Genomic DNA, 17,359 nt, shown 5'->3' on the forward strand with positions numbered 1-17,359 from the left:
TCAGCCTTCCAAGTAGCTGAAACTACAGGCGCACGCTACCACGCCTGGCTAATTTTTTTTATTGTAGAGATGAGGTCTCGAACCCATGGGCTCAGGCAATTCACTCACCTCGGCCTCCCAAAGCATGGGATTACAGGTTGAGCCACTGAGCCTGGCCTAAAAAAACTTTTAAACCCCTTCCACTCTAGAAGTATTTATTTAGTACTTTTTATTATGACTGCAATTTTAACACCTTGCATGTTTCATTTATACATCTCACTATAAGCTCCTCTAGTACAAATAAGACTCTGTCTTATTCCTCAGTATTACTGGCACCTATAATAGTGCCTGGTTCATGAGGGCCAAATCAAAATCTACCTTTCCAGTAAGAAATAGCCAGTTTGACATCTAGGTATCATGAAGACTACCAAAAAATGTTTAAACTCTGGTATACCTTTTATCAGATATTGCCAAGGACTTTGGCTATTAACTTAGTGTTAATACACAAACACTTAATAACCCTTAGTGATATCATTTATTACTAAAGTTTCAATTGCCATCTATATATGGGCAGTGTTCAAATCTAAATCTCCATTGCTGTATTGTTTCCTAAGATCTAGAGAATATATTCAGTTCATTATCTGGACATCTCTATTCAAATGTCCTATGGATAGCCAAAATGTCACATACCTTAAACTAAACTTATTTTATCCCCAAATCTTCTTCATTACAAATGACCTTCATTTTAGAAAATTATAACATCATCAGTTGCTCAGGGCAGGAATCTGGGAGTGAAGCCTGTCTTTTCTATATCTCCTCTAACCATTCTCCCATCCCCATCCAATCGGTCATGTTTCTATCTTTTTTCTACCTCCTAAATATTTGTTTAATCTATATTCTGTCCCCATTGTCATACTCTCATCCAAGCCACCATTACCTTTCACTTTATCACTACACCTGGCCTTTTCTCAACCCGCATGGCAACCAAAATGATTTTTCTAAAAATCCTTATTTTATCAAACTGCTATCCATCACTCTTTTGGCTCATATGGGTCTTCCTAATCTGTTGTCTGCCTCTCTCTGGCTACACCCTTTGCCTCCCTCCACAAGGTCTCTGTACCTTGGCGTGCTGGGTTTCCTTGAACTCATCATGTACTCTGTCCACTCCAACTATCCCTCCATATAGAATGTTTCTGTCTGCCCTTTTTACCTGGCTAAGTCCTACTTATTCTCTAAACCTAAATTCAGAAGTTCATTCTCCAAGGAGGGTTGCTTATTCTCCCAGCCTAGGCTGTACTCATGTGCTATATATTTCCATAGCAGCATACACTCTTCCCATACCAGTCATCCCTTAGAGTTTCTTATTCGAAGCTAAAGCCCTTAGTACAGAGCTTTGCAAGGAATAAGTACTTAATTTAAAATATATATGTAGGACAACACCCTCAGGTCCCCTCCCACTGTGGGAGCTTTTCTGTCCTCTCAAAAAAAACCTGCTTTCTCAAAAATAAAAAATAAAACAAAATATAAAAAAATGTATTACATTATATATAATTAAAAGATAATATATTGTATTAATTTTTGATTGCTTGAATTTCTAAACACATAACTCATTCAAATATTTTCTAATGTACAAAAGATGTGAATACCTTATTTTTATTATTTTGCTATGTTGCTTAAACAAGTCATCTAATTCTACATCTTAGTTCACTGGAATAAAAATAACATCTAAGCCAAACAAAAATGGCATAATACTTTCTTGTTAAGCAGAGTTTGGTGATAATAAGTATTAGTGGGTAATGTAACATTTGCCACCAAAGTAACAAATTTTGTTTGAAACTGTAAATTTGTCATAGTAACGGTCTCTAGTGTAAAATCTGTATATCTGTCCCAAACTACTATAATTAAAATATAACTAAATATACTGTTTAAAGGTTTTACATTACAGAAATCTGTCTACTGGCTCTATAACAGACTATCAATCTTTTCATTAATGAATATAACTGATTTATTTTACCTTAATCTACCAAGGAAGGCAATATAACTCTGAAGAGTGGTAAAAAGCAAAACAAAACAAAAACAAAAAAGATTTTAAAAAGAAAGAAAGGGCCTTAATTTAGGGGCAGAGCCACGCTGCAAATCAGAAGAGAAAAGGGAAAATACTTATAGATTACAAGTAATTTAAGTACAAAAAAAGAAAAACAAAAGAAAAACCTAACTTTACCATTCTCAGCCAAGACGGTAAAAAGCCTTTATACAGACTCATGAATCCTTCACCTTGAACAGCTTGAATCAAACAGTCAGTTGATGATTTATACAGAAGTCCCCTATGACGAAAACAAGAAACTTTTGTTAAAGTTCTTCTGTGTAAAAAGATGTACAAATAAAAAGAAATAAAATAGTCTGAGGAAACTTATCACAAGTTATACATTTCCTTTGGTTTAGAACAAATAATACTTGTGGTTCTACAGATATAGATAATTTCTTTTGTTTTAAATATATTTTCAAAGTTGACTCTTCTGATTCACCCTAACCTTGAACTTATACTTAGAATGTACTCTCATCTGATCTCTTCCAAAGAGAACACACTATTGCATATCAAATCCTCTAGGTTACCCGTACGTCATAAGCTTCTGAAGAAAGGGCTCTGTAAATTTTCAGCAGAGTATACTTTCAAAAGCTATGTGAAAACAATAAAGTCACAATGAATACTTTGTGTTTAAATAATATGATTGTTAATTAGCTCATTTCCCAAAATGCACAGCACTTTTTCATCAAAAAGCAAGTAATTGCATAAAAACAATTTATTCAATTTTCCCAAAAATACACAAATATATTTCTATCAAGAATAAACACAGGAAAGCATCTTTTAAAAATAACATTATTATAGACATTCAAGCACATGAATACTGAAGACTTTCCACTACCTTCCTTGTTTATCTCGTGGTTGATTCATTATGCGGCTTTTAATGACATCAGCAGGTGTTCCCAGAATAGAAGCTACCAGTCCTGAACATAAACTACAAATACAAATAAATGAAATCGAAAGATAATATAGTTTCTACTTTAAGAAAACTTTAAGAAGACTTTCTACTTTAAGAAAAGATAGTTTCTACTTTAAGAAACAGAATTTGATATTTAGAAAGAATAGAAAGCTAAATATAATAACAAGAATGTTCCTTTAGCTTAAAATCAATGCCAGATTAATTCATTGAAGAGGTAGAAAAAATTTTAAAAAAAAGAATGCCAGCCAACAAATATGCCTTAAGTACCTGCTGGTGCCAGGCATACTCTTAAGTAGTGAACAGACAGGTAACAACTTGCCCTCAAGAAGCTTACATTCCACTTGGAAAGAGACAGAAGAGAAATAAATAATTTCAGAAGCTGATAAGAGCTATGACAAAAATAAAATGGGGAATGTGACTGGGAGTAACTGGGTGAAAAGCAGTCAGGAAAAGACTCTTGGGGTGGCAGAAGAATTGAGTGGTGAAAACGATACCTCTCCATGAAAACTTGGAGGAAGAGTGTTACAAGCAGATGGAACAGCATATGCAGGCAGGACTTGAGTTTACTCTTTTTGTACCTACTGCAGGGCCCTGCACAATGCCTTTAACATAAAAGGGGCTCAGACATATCTGTTGAATTGAGTTGGAGAGTCGATCATCATAACCTGCTCCTGGGATGACCCCAATATGGTGAAAATATTTTGGGAGGTTTAATCTGAATTATTCTGCAACTTTGTCTCTTCCCCATTCTAACTGCCACAAACTTTAAGAAAATTATTCTTTAAAAATGTACTAGTACCTTCTCTGGGGGTGATATCAATAAATTCCCGACCAAATGAGCCAAAAGAATTTATGCCAAATATGGAAGAAAAGTGATATTAAAAAAATAGAGTCAAACTAAAACTATCTTTTTTTTGAATGCTTTTTTATTATTATAAACATGTGGGATACAATTCAGGGTTAGGTATACAAACGTTGATTATGCAGGTGCCCTTGTTGATGAGGTGTGACCCTCCCTCCCCTAGCAGTTTCCCTCAACTGCCAATCCCACCCCCCATTCCCTGACAGTTTCCCACTACTGCCAATTCCTTTCTTATAGTATTATAATTGTTCAAGGTCCGCTTATAAGTGAAAACATATGGTACTCTGTTCTTTGTTTCTGTGACAGACCACTGAGTATGAAAACTAAATCATCTTATCACTTACCTTGATAAACCATGCGTCATAATATTATCCTCAAGTGGTGTATTCAATACCAAGTAGTGTTTCACTGTATCATAAGTGGTTAAATCTGGGAATGGAAAAAGAAAGTTGAATATTCATTCATGCAACAGTGAATGTCTTTTGTATCAAGAATATGCTAGGCTTGAGGAAGGAATGTGTACCAGGATGAAAGATACCATAGTTGTTCTCAAGCAGGGGAAAACAGAGCTAAGATGAAAGGAGAGGAAAAGAGGAAGAGACAAAAAGTCAACTGTATAATTTGAACATCTGAATTCTGCTAAAGTCTGCTTACTCTGGGTCTTTCAATATTTGAGTCAATAAATTACTTTTTTAAGCTAAAGTTAGGTTGAGTTGAGATCCTATCACTTATAAACAAAAGGTGCTGGCAATTATTCAACATTAAGTCTTTTATACTTTTTTCTAATGACAATGAAGAGCTATTGAAGTGTTTTAAACAGAGGAATGGCATCACAATGCTGGAGATAAAGGTTACCCACACTAAAGTATAGAGAAATAAGTTGTACTGAGGCAAGAATGGACAAGTACATGTAATCATTCACCATTATTTGAGTGCCTACCATCTGAGCACCTGACACTTTTACAGGCTCTGGAGAAAGAGGCATGGAAGACACAATGAGCAAAAATCCTTGCTCTGTGTTGAGGGATGAATGGAACCTTTCAGTTCATGACTTTCTGCTTCACTTTTTGCAGGGGAATCAATGAATTTCTCAGTTCCCTGAAGGTATAGGTCAGATTTTGCAGACCTCCTATGTCACATTCTAAAATTTTCACTTTATTCTGTAGATGATGACAAACTAGTAGAGGGTTTTAAGGACACCAATAACATGTCCAAATCTGCGTTTCAGATAAATCACTCTGGATACTGGGTACACATTTGAGGATAGAGGAGGAGACCAGGTAGATGTTTGTGGCAATGGTCAAGTTGAGAGGTTTTGATGGCTGGTATTGTAGAAATAGTCATTTTAAGGATACTAAGCAGGTATTAGAGGGAAGAAACTTTTAAGAAGTATTCAGAAGACAAAAGAAATTGGTACATGAATATGGGAAGTGAGGGGCAGGGATGAGTTAGGGAGACATTCAGATTTCTAGCCTGAAGGGGCAGGCTGTACAAGATAGATTATTTAGGGCTAGGAGAAAGAGGACCAGGGAGAAGGATTTGGACATTCTGGATATAATGACTATCAGATAGTTATATCAGTTTGACTCTTAAAGGATGGTCTGGACTGGAAAGGAAACCTTAGAAATAATTTGACCTTATCTTCTTATCACCACAATTTGCCTGTTTTAGGAAACCCTTTTCATATACCATAGTAGAATGAAATGAAAATGCTCTAGGGAATATATTCAACTATGTCAATACAACATCTATGCAGCCTGACACCAATATATGTTTTGAAAAATAAAAAATATAAATTTCCATTTCCCCAAGTACATATAACTATTAAGGTCATTGGAACTTCTCAGAATCTAAGAAAGTTTCTATTACCTCCCATATTCACCAGCGCTGCTCTTTGAATATTGGGTATCCAGCCTGCCCAAAGCCCACGTATTCCTCCTTCAGCCAAGATTTTTGCAAATGCATGATGAACACCACGAAATCTAAGGGAAATAATAATGAAATGTAAAAACTCTATAGTCCTGTGTGTAGAGTACAATGGAATAAGCTTCAGCTATAGCTGTTATAATTTAGAGTAAAATTACATCTTATTTATCCAGAATTCATAGAGGTTAAAGCTATCAACATAAGTCTAATTTCCAGATAAACTTAATACTCTATAAAAAGGCCAACATTTTGATTTAAACATTTTTTAAAAATTTTAAAGATGTGGGGTACAATTCAGGGTTAGATATACAAATGTTCATTATGCATGTACCTGACTTAAACATTTTTAATGAAAATCTTTATAAATTATGTCATCATCTTCTCATCTCAGATTATTACAGAGATCAAAATACCTTTCTTGATAGTTCATATCATCAGTACACATATTAGTTATTGGGAGTGCATTACTGCTATTATGCTACAATGGTAAGTTATGATCATGGACAATGATCATTATAGTTAAAATTTATCATGACTTATTAGGAGCCAAGCATTTCATATACATGAGATGCATTTTAGTCTTGAATAATCTATGAGTATGTATTATCATTCCAATTTACATTTGAGGAAACTTAGGCTTAGAATGGTTAAGGAACTTGACTATGATTATAAAGCCAAAAGTGGTAAAGACTGGATTTGAACCCCAGGTTGTCTGACTTCAAGGTTCATATTTTTCACTACAACATTTAGTCAAACCAAAAATTTCCAACATTAGGAACAAAGAGAAGAAAAAAACCCCTAGAGGATAGTTAAAAAGTCAGAAATTTCTAGATCCCAATAACCAATTTTTTCCTTCTATCCAACAAGGCAGCATCACTTTCCCCTGTTATTTAGTAATTCAAAATCATTACAAAATGACAAAATGGGCCCTTGGATTCTATAAACTCTTGGTGAAGTCAGAGTAGTGCCTTCTTCTCTGCTATGCATATTTTCTCCGTCTTTTAAAGACTGCAGCAGTCTAACCTCATTTTTCACAGAGTCAGATCAAGGAAGAGGGAGGCAGAAAGCAGTGTTCAGTGGTGAACTCCCAAAGACAGCCCCAAATATCCCTTTTGCCTCTGGCTTAGCTACAAACCTGAAGTGCTCAGAGGAGCACCTCTCTTTGTACTGGCTCCGGTCACCCTGCACTTTCCCTCTTGCCTGTGAAGGGCTTATCTATCTGCAAGATGTTATCTCTTTCCTAAGGGAAATTGGCTAAGTGGTATTTTGATAAACTGGTAAACATGAAGCCCTTTGAAGAAAAGCAGGCTTCAATAATGTAGGGTGATGCAATAGGAGGATTTTATATCACAAAAGCATAATTTTAAAAATCTGTTAAATTAGGGAACAAGAGAGCTGCAAGATGTGGGAGGAATGGGATTCAACAAGAAAGTTAGACTCATATGCAATGTTAACCTTGCTACTTCTCTTCTTTTTTGGAGAAAGAGAAAGAAAGTAAGATTTTTTGGCACTAATAGGCCAGGCATGTTAACCGTTGTGAAAAACTTTTGAAACAGCCCTCTTTAAAAATAAAAACACAAGAGACCAGAAATGTCAAGTGACTTCCACAACACCAAGCCACAATGGCAATACTGGGATTCATACCAGAGCAAATTTAATGATCAAACTCTTTATATTAACCTGAATTAGGGGACATGACAAGTCTAGCTGCCTTAGCTAGGAAAAGCAGCAAAGAACCGTGCATACATAATTTGTCTGGTAGACAATATGTACACTTTGTAATGCAAAGAAAAGATCCAGCATAGCTCTCCTCTGAATGAATATAACTCCCACATTAAAAAAGTCAGCATTAGCTGGGCTCGGTGGCTCAGCCCGTAATCCTGCGCCTTTGGGAGGCTGAGGTGAGTGGATTGCCTGAGCCTGCGGGTTCGAGATCTGCCTGGGCAGCGAGACCTCATCTCTACAATAAACCAAAATATCAGCCGGGTGCGGTAGTGCATGCCTGTAATTCCGGCTACTTGGAAGGCTGAGGCGGAAGGATCGCCGGAGCCCAGCAGGTCGAGGCTGCGGTGGCCGGGAGCGGCCACTGCACTCCAGTCTGGGCGACAGAGTGAGACTCCAACTCAAAAAAAAAAAAAAAAAAGTCAGCATTAATGTCGTTAATGAATACTGGGTGATAAATCTATTACATACATGTTCAAAACATGATTACAGCCAGGGAAAAGGAAGGTATAGTTAAATGGAGAACCTACCGCAACGGTTTTCCTTCGAGTTTCCTTTTTCCTTCCATTTGCATTTGAACCTTCACTAGGTCAGTTGGGTTGGCTAAAAACTGGCCAATAACACCAGCCATCATCCCTCCAATAACTGATTTCCTAATTGTAAAAGGAAATACTTTTTTAAAAAGTTGCCATCAATTTCATGAATTTTATAATGACCCAATACTGAGATAGTACAAACCCTAGGTAAGAGATTTAAGACAAAATGAAGAAAAGGATAGACCCAAATAAGTCACAGAGGAAAGCAGATGGTTTGACTGTTTACTGATGGGAGGGTTAAAAGACCACAAGGAGTTAAAATTAAAATCTGAGGTTTTAGGTTTTACATGGCCTGATGTTCAAAGGAAAGTCTGCTGCTTTATCTGAACTGATAGTTGAATTGTAGTTTAGTTCTGACTACGGGGGAATAAAAACAGTATAGAGGCAACCAGCCTAACAGACAAAGGCTGGTAAGACAAATTTTTAAAACTGTGTTAGCAGTTTTCTAAGGGAAGGGGGTTTGAAAACATTCCTCCCTTTGAAGAAAATCTTTTCATTCCTAGACTTTTCCTTCTCCTACCCTCTCAGAGTCAATGGTGAGCCAGACAATTATACTTCAACATGCTTTGGATCCATCTTCTCTCCATTGCTGTGTTTCCTGTCTCAGCCAAACTTCCAAACACCTTGAACCTAGATTACAATAGTCTTTTGGGGTAAAGAGGTATTGTTTTTCCCTTCACGTTAAAGTAATTTGGGTATAAAGTTAAAAGGGTTCTTCAGTCCCTTATGCCTAGCTCCCCTCCACTGAAGTAATCACAATTACAATGTTCTTATATGTCTTCCTAGAGGTAATAATAGTGAATTCACTGAAGGCTCATATGCCAGGCACTGTTCACAGCATTTAAAAAATACCATTTAATTCTCACATCACCCTATGACATTAGTTCTGTTGTTCATTCCCTCTTTACCGAGGCACAAACAGTTAAATGATAGCCCAAATCACACAACTGGTCAGTGGGAAAACCAAGATGTGAATCCAGACAGTGTGAGTGCAGAACCCACAGTCTTCAACATGAAGTTGTAATTGACAGTTTGTGCATATACAATAGTCCCTTTTATTTTGTATAAATATTCCTTTTTAAAAGCACAAACATGGTATGCCAAGTTGTATAGTGTTCTGTACTTTGTTTTCTAACTGTATATCTTATCAGATCACATAGGGCTGCCTCATTTTTTAAAATAGCATCATAGCATATCACTTTATGGATATCCCATAATTTATTTACCTAACATAATTTAAACTAAGAAATTTGAACATTACATAACATTTGCTAGATCCTGCCAAATTGCTTTCCATAGAACTTGCATCAATTTATACTTCTACCAACAATCTTGGAGAATGCCTCTTTCTCCAACAATGATGAGCATAGTGCGTTATCAACATTTTCCCCTTACAAATCTCATAACCATTTTCTCTTCTGTATTGTTTATACATTTCTAATTGTTTATTCATCTTACCCTGTTACTGTGAGCTGAATGATGGCAGGATTATGTCTTTTTCATTACTATAGGATCAATGTCAGGTAAAAAACTGGCACGCCATCATTATCCAACAAATATTTATTGACTGAAAAAACCCTCCTGATTGGGTTAAAAGAACCCATCCCCCATAGATCTTTCTCTTCTGGAGGAAATTCCAAAATGCAAGGACTACTGATCTTCTACTCCATCATTAGCTCTGGGAAAACAATTAGCACAGCATAGTATGTTATAATTTTTCAGAAACAGGACTAAGAGATTTTGCCTGAAATATGAAATTCTACTTATTGCCCTTTTCTTACAGTTGTGGCTTGGGTTGTTTTCTTTTTTTTTTAACCCCAGAAACAACATTACAGGCATCTTTCCATCTTAGTCATACGAAATCTACCTTACTCCTTCAATAGCTGTGTTAGGCTTCTCTATATAAATACATTACAACTTAATTAACTACTTCCACATTGATAGTTATTTAAATTTATTTTTAAAATTTTCTTTAATCAACACAGCTATAGTCGGTATCTTTTTGTGTCTATTTGCCTGTCTGTATGCACAGGTACAAGTATTTCCAAATGATTATAGTAATAAAGAAGGAGCTGGGTCAAAGGATTACATATTTAAACATTTTAACAGATAATTTATGCTCCAAAATGACTAACAGTTCAAAGGAAGTTTTAATCAATTCCTCTGATTACTGATGAGTTTGAACATTTTTATATGTTTAAAGAACATTTATAATTCTTCTTTTGTGAACTGCCCATTGATTTATTTCCTTATTTTTCCACTGTGTTCTCTATTTTTAACATTTATTTATAGAACCTTATGTATATTATTTATAATGACCTATTGTTTTGTGTTTCTATTATAAGTAATATGCACTTACATTCATCATCTCATCTAACCCTATGAAAACATACACCCGATAGTAGGCATTACTTCTGTAGCTGAGAAACCTGAAGCCAAAAAGGGTAAAGCAGTCTGCCCAGGTTACACAGTAGTTGAGCAGAACTCTGAGCCCATCTGTCTGACTCTAAAGCCCAGAGTTCTCAGTAGAAAGGGGAACAAAAAACTGGGCTCGGTGGCTCAGCCTGTAATCCCGCGCCTTTGGGAGGCTGAGGTGAGTGGATTGCCTGAGCCCACGGGTTCGAGACCCGCCTGGGCAGGCGAGACCTCATCTCTACAATAAAATCAAAAAATTAGCTGGGCGTGGTAGCGCACGCCTGTAATTCCGGCTACTCGGAAGGCTGAGATGGAAGGATCGCCGGAGCCCAGGTCGAGGCTCCGGTGGCTGGGAGCGGCCACTGCACTCCAGTCTGGGTGACAGGGTGAGACTCCAACTCAAAAAAAAAAAAAAGAAAGGGGAATAAAGAAAGTACCCTGTAAAGATTATTTTAATGTTAAAATATTAAATAAATATCTCTTTATACAATTCATATATGTATGTACATGCACATTTGTATGCAATTTGCAGTAAATACTCAATTTAGATTTATATTGCAATTATTTCTTATTTTAAAGCTATAATTTAGGATATTTGTATAAAAATGCACAATTCTACATAAATATATTGGATAAACATTAAAGCCTTTAGGGCAATACCAAATTACTTTAAAACACAACTTACCAAAGGGGATAATGCTTATCTTCACTTTTGCCAAATACAACCTCTCGGAGATGTTCATATGTGACCATTCGACCTCCAGAGTACACTGTGTAAAACAGATCATAAAAGAAGTAAATTCAGCTGTATGTTTAATAAAGTAAGAGGACATTTTGACCTGTCCTAGTCAATATCTAGCTGTGTCTTTCATGTGGCTGATGCTCTGGACACATGAACTTCTTGATGTTTCTCCAAATGGAGCATGCTCTAAGTCTTAGGCCTTCCCACTCACTGTCTGATCTTCAGATAATTCTGCTTTGTTAAGTTCTCCTTGTCTTTCAAGACTCAACTCAAAAAATATGTTTTTCAGAAACTGCTCCCTGATCTTTTCTTTATCATATTGATTAGAACTTAACTTGTTTTTCTTGCTTATCTTTCCATCAGAGCATGAGCTTCTCTAGACAGGCTCTTGTGTATTTTTTTTATTATTTCAAATGCCCTACTACATACCTTGGTACACAGCAGGCATTTTCATTGAACCAATATACATAAATTCATTGGGGAATTTATTATATTAATTAAATTTTCAGTCACATATCAAACATACGAAATGCAACTTAAGTGTAAAACAATATATGTGATCAGCATGATACAAACAAAAAGAAGTGAAACTCAAAACAGCAATGGGATGAAAAGGAGAAAATATTAAAAAATAATGGTAAACAAAATCATTGAAGTAAGCACATGGTATTCATACAGAAAGCTTTCCTGATATTTCAGAAAGTTTGATGACATATTTTAATATTTCAAAAATGCACAACATGCAAAAACAGTAACAGCCTCTGTGTATAATTCTGGATATATTCTAACAAATTCAGTGAAGAACTGAGTCCTTAAAAATATTAAGCCAGCAAATATCAGAACTGGGCACTTTTCTGATCAAGGGTCCCAATTTGCATAAGGAAACATTATGAATGTAGAGGACAAAAATGCCATACCTATCCTCCCTCTTTTTGAAGCCAAGTTTATGTTCTTCTATCCACAAACTAAAAACTCAACAACTCCTATCCTTGGGAGTGTCACTTTGGAAACAGAGTAGAAAAGTGTTCTCATTGGCATAGTGACTACTATTTTCATTTAAGAGTGACTGAAGGCCCATACAGCTAGTTAGATAGCCTGGGGAACTGAGAGAAAAATCACCTATGTTGCAGTTTGCTCTGTTGCCATAGTTGAATGCTGTTCTCTTTCAGAGTAGCCTGGCATCAGATGTATGGGAGAGAGATTTGGCATTGTGGTAAATATATTTTAACTTTCAAAAATCATGAAAAATTTAAATTTGTTGTTTGAAGTTTCTCAACTGGGGAAAAGCGATATAATTATTCATTGTTTTCCTTCTTAAACTTTATTTCATTTTTTATTTTTTATTTTTTTTGAGTTGGAGTCTTACTCGGTCGCCCAGACTGGAGTGCAGTGGCCGCTCCCAGCACCGCAGCCTCAACCTGCTGGGCTCCGGCAATCCTTCCGCCTCAGCCTTCCAAGTAGCTGGAATTACAGGCATGCGCTACCACGCCCGGCTGATTTTTTGACTTATTGTAGAGATGAGGTCTCACTGCCCAGGCGGGTCTCAAACCCGCGGGCTCAGGCCATCCACTCACCCCAGCCTCCCAAAGGTGTGGGATTACAGGCTGAGCCACCGAGCCCAGCTTCCTTCTTAAACTTTAAATAAACTTTTTCTTAGGAAATGTTTCAAACGTATTTCAATTCTTTATTTCAAACATTCCAAACTCTATATCTACCATTGACATTTAGCAATTGTTAACATTTTGCCATATTTGCTTCATTTATTTTTGCTATTTTAAAGTGCTTTTGAGACATCATCATAGTTCATCCCTAAATAATTCAATATACATTTCTAAAAATTTAGGACAGTAACTTCTTAATTCTTTATTTTTTTCTTCTTAAGAGCCTATATATTCATTTATCATGTCATTAGGAAAAACTTGCTGGTTTTTAGACACAGCTAAACAGAAAAGCAAAGGACACAAACACAGAACAAATAACAAACTTACCAGCCAGAATCAAGATAAATACCTACGTGTCTGTAAATGGCGGGTGTCACTCCTTGCCAAAGCTTTAGAAAGCCTTCCTCTTGAATGATCCCTAGGGCTGTGCGCACCATGCCCCTGTAGGGGGCAGATTCTTTTGCACTGTCTCCCAATCGAGCAAGAGCAGCTTCTCCTTGCATTTGGAGTCGAGTTTTTGTGAGATCGAGGGGAAAGGTTGCTAACAAAAAAACAAACGAAGGGAAAAACCCAAAACATTCAGAGAAACAAACAAAATTCTAAAATCATAGGACTAATATTTTCCCAAGGTCGATGGTTCTCAAATTTTAGAATATATCAGAATCAGCTAGAGAGGTTTCTAAAAATTACATTTCCTAGTCCCTAAGTCCATGAATTCTAATTTAGTGGGTTGATGACGGCTTAGAATCAGTTGATTCTCACATACTCCCAAATTCACGAATCACTACACAAGAGCACTCCAGATCACCAGCAAAACATTTAAAAGTGATGAGCCTTGGGTTCTTTTTATTCAGAAATTTCAGTTTAAATCCTACTTTAGTCCTTAATTTTTGCTTAAGATTTGCTTTCCAATAGGAAATAACTTGATGTATCTCTATTCTGTGGCAACCTCTTGACAGCAGCCATGATTGTTTAAGATCTGATGTCACTTTAGAATACTGTACTAAATATTCTTATGTACTACAATAAATACTAGATGAAACTAGTTCTATAATTTCATGGATGACATTCATATGCAGATTAATCACTGACCTGATGTTTGAGATACAGAAGATGCAATGAAACTTATAATGTCATCTTTTATATACAAGGTTTGCACACTCAGTATTCTGTCCTTTAGATATATGTTGAGTTGTTTTTTCAGCACTTCTAAGTTATATACATGGTCTACTCATGGTCTCTTTACAAGTACCAACTGATGTTTAAGTTTTGAATTAGAAATAAACCTTTAACCTTAAAGCAGTTAAACAAATAAGGCTGTACAAGGAAGATTAACCTCATAACTTTGTATGCACAATGTCTTGAATAATTGAAAAATGACATTCAGACAAGTTCATGAATATTACAGAAATTATGTAAGACTTTTCAATGACCACCACCTGATACAAAACCCTAGTATGTATTTTCTAAGAAAAAACAGAGTGGGGGGGGAGGAAGGGAATGTTAACTCATCACTGTTCTTTAGAAAAGTTAATTATCTTGCTGATAGTTTTGCTAAAACAGAAGTAGCTTACATATACAGATCTCAAGCAATGTTTTATTGGTGTGTATTATGAAACTGAAAAAGTTTAAAGAAATTGGAGCCACTATACTAGCACAAACTATGTCTCTCAAAATAATTTTTGTTTTCTTACTGGTTACTTAGTAATGCCTCAAGTTCCTGAATTGATTTGTCCTCTAAACTGTCCTCTAAACCATATTTTGATTCCCCTGCCTCCCACCCCCAATCACCACAATTATCTCTATGAATTTTTAACAGGAGGAATAGTCCTGTACAAAAGTCAGTGAGTCACAGGGGGGAAACAGCAGTTTGAAAAAAAAATCTGGAAATGTATCTAATCATTCAGCAATCTTTTAGTTTTTCTTAAATTGATGAATTTTATTTCTGTAAAAACCATGAAAAAAAAATTCTCCACCAGCTTTGAGAGGAGAGAGAGAAAAAAAAAAAAAAAAAACAGAGGGGCCAAAGGTCAAAAATGGAAGAGCACAAAACGGACTGAAGCCATTCCTAAAAATTTTATAAAATAAATCAAGGAAGAGCCAGGCTCAGTGGCTCAGCCTGTAATCCCGCACCTTTGGGAGGCTGAGGTGAGTGGATTGCCTGAGCCCGCGGGTTCGAGACCCGCCTGGGCTGCGAGACCTCATCTCTACAGTAAATCAAAAAATCAGCCGGGCGTGGTAGCGCATGCCTGTAATTCCGGCTACTTGGAAGGCTGAGGCAGAAGGATCGCCGGAGCCCAGCAGGTCGAGGCTGCGGTGGCCGGGAGCAGCCACTGCACTCCAGTCTGGGTGACAGAGTGAGACTCCAACTCAAAACAAACAAACAAACAAACAAAATAAATCAAGGAAGAAGGGAAAGGGAGAAATGAAAATAGACCAAGTTTGCAGCAAATTCACCATTAATTAATTAGGTCAACTTGCTCTGTGACCCCTTCCTCATAGCTGTTTGCCTATTGCTTCAGAATCACAAAGACCTTGTTACAAGATTATGGTTCCCTTTAACTGCTTTATAGATTACAACTTGAATATTATAAAACATTACGTTCTCCCTTTGGGACATTCTTTTGTTCCATGTATACTAGTGAGACTACTGACATTAGTTGATCTTAAGGACCCCAGGAGAAGGTGACTCACCCAAGAATGAAGTTTTCACATCCTAATGATTTCATCTCCCTTACCCTGATCAATCAATGACTCAATGACCCTAACTCTCCAGCCTCTTGCCCTCCATGACCCAGCCCAAAACTCCTTGAGGAGATAGATTTGAAGGTGTCCTCTTATCTCCTTACCCAGCTCCCTGCTATCATTAAACTCTATCTCTGCTGCAAACCCTGCTATCTCAGTGTACTGGATGTTATTGGGCAATGGGTATATGAACCTGTTGGTCCAGTAATAAGATCATGTGCTGATTATTCTATAAATACAAAATAAGCCCATTGGGAATAGGACCAGATAACATTTACAAATGATAAAGCATCAAAGCTGTTTTTCTTTTTCTTGTTTTTTTTTAAACAGGCAAGAAAATATAAGGGTAATCTTAAAATACACAGCTAAAGCTTCAAAGAGAACACACAGGCCTTTACTTACAGAATCTCTGTTATAAACTACTTTCTCATACAAGGGCATCATGATTCCTTTCTAGGTGGCCTCTTAAAGTTTTCTCTGAAGCATTTAGATGGGGGTAACTGTCCTTCTTCTATGCTCTTATGACACCTAATAATAGTTTCATTATAATAAGTAGTACATTGTAAATATCTTTCTCTATATTCTTCCCACCAGCCTGTAAGAAGGTCAGAACTGGGTCTTTTCAAATATACATTTATACTTCCTAGTACTGCAGTAAAGACAGTAATGTCGCAATTAATGGGTGTCCTGCCTTGGATTTAGCATTTATATATTATTGACTTCTCAGAATCCTGGAAAGTAAATACAGTATAGATGAGTTAAACTCTAAGAAGTCAAGTAACCGGGGGTGTTTGAGTAGATGTTTAGTGAGTGATAGGCTAATAAATGAAGTGCCAATAGTAGGTCCACACTTGGACCCAAAAGACAATGACAAAGTCAGACTGTGTAAGAATATAAATCACAGAGCTTATCCCAAAAAGAAAAAAATCGATCGTGTTTCAAAAAGGTCATTTTCAAGAATGGGAAAATGATTTCTACGGAGGAACGACAGCCCTGAAAGCTTCTAAAAGTACACATTCCAGCACAATAGCACACTCCTGAAGGAGGCATGAAACGAAATGAGAAGGAAAAGACTTTGGAGACCTCCAATCCCTCCTCCTCACAAGGCTGGCCTGGCCCCTGCCACAAGCGCCAGGCGGGCGTGGGGGAAGAGGGACAGCCTCCCGGGATGCACAGCCTGGAACCGAGTCTCCCGCGCGTCCCTCCCCCAGCGCGGCACCGCGGCGACTTGCCCGGGAGGCCCAGGCGTGGGCAGCCGGGTACCTAGCTCGGCCACGGTCGCCGCGCAGCCGGACAGTAGGAACTTGCTCGCCCGGGGCCATCTCTGGGTGAGCAGCAAAAGCCTCTCCTCATCCTCCGGGGCGGACATTCAGCAGCAGGACAGGACGACAACACACCCCTTCTCGCCGCAGCACCGCGCCGCGGCCGCCAGTACCCTGCCAGGGCCGCCCCTCTTCAACCGGCGAGTGACCGGGCGGGGACCATTTCCCTAGGCAGGCTCGGCCGGGCGAACCTACAGCCTCCCTGGCAGGTGCAGGTTGGAGCGGTCCGGCAACCCCCTGCACCCCAGAGCAGAAAAACAAAGCGAAGCCCACGAGGCTTCTGGGAAGTGTAGTCCGTCGGGTTCCGCTCGTTGATTGGCTGGCGGCGCGGCTTCCCCGCTGCGCCTTCGGCCCCCTACCACCTTCCCCCGTTTCCATGGCAACAGC

At 37.6% G+C, this 17,359-nt stretch overlaps 1 protein-coding gene across 6 annotated transcripts in view; it reads right to left on the minus strand.

The window, feature by feature from the left end:
* The window catches only part of SLC25A27 (solute carrier family 25 member 27), a 22,404-nt gene extending 5,115 nt beyond the window's left edge, over positions 1-17,289 (minus strand). For 3 of the 6 annotated variants that reach the window (XM_008052048.2, XM_021709547.1, XM_008052047.2), the window contains exons 1-8: positions 16,914-17,289; positions 13,255-13,446; positions 11,188-11,272; positions 8,022-8,144; positions 5,713-5,825; positions 4,188-4,272; positions 2,904-2,996; positions 2,201-2,303 (exon numbers count right to left, since the gene is read on the minus strand). In XM_008052048.2, coding sequence (XP_008050239.1) covers positions 2,201-2,303; positions 2,904-2,996; positions 4,188-4,272; positions 5,713-5,825; positions 8,022-8,144; positions 11,188-11,272; positions 13,255-13,446; positions 16,914-17,019 — 900 coding nt within the window. In that variant the 5' untranslated portion in view covers positions 17,020-17,289. Of the gene's footprint in view, positions 1-2,195; positions 2,304-2,903; positions 2,997-4,187; positions 4,273-5,712; positions 5,826-8,021; positions 8,145-11,187; positions 11,273-13,254; positions 13,447-16,913 lie in introns of all 6 variants that reach the window. The other 3 variants (XM_021709548.1, XM_008052049.2, XM_021709549.1) reach the window with 3 other exon arrangements.
* Between the last annotated feature and the right edge of the window lie 70 nt (positions 17,290-17,359).

The sequence above is a fragment of the Carlito syrichta genome, unplaced genomic scaffold (genome assembly GCF_000164805.1).
Source record: "Carlito syrichta isolate Samal-C Ts95f unplaced genomic scaffold, Tarsius_syrichta-2.0.1 Scaffold254466, whole genome shotgun sequence".
Classification (NCBI taxonomy): Eukaryota; Metazoa; Chordata; class Mammalia; order Primates; family Tarsiidae; genus Carlito; species Carlito syrichta.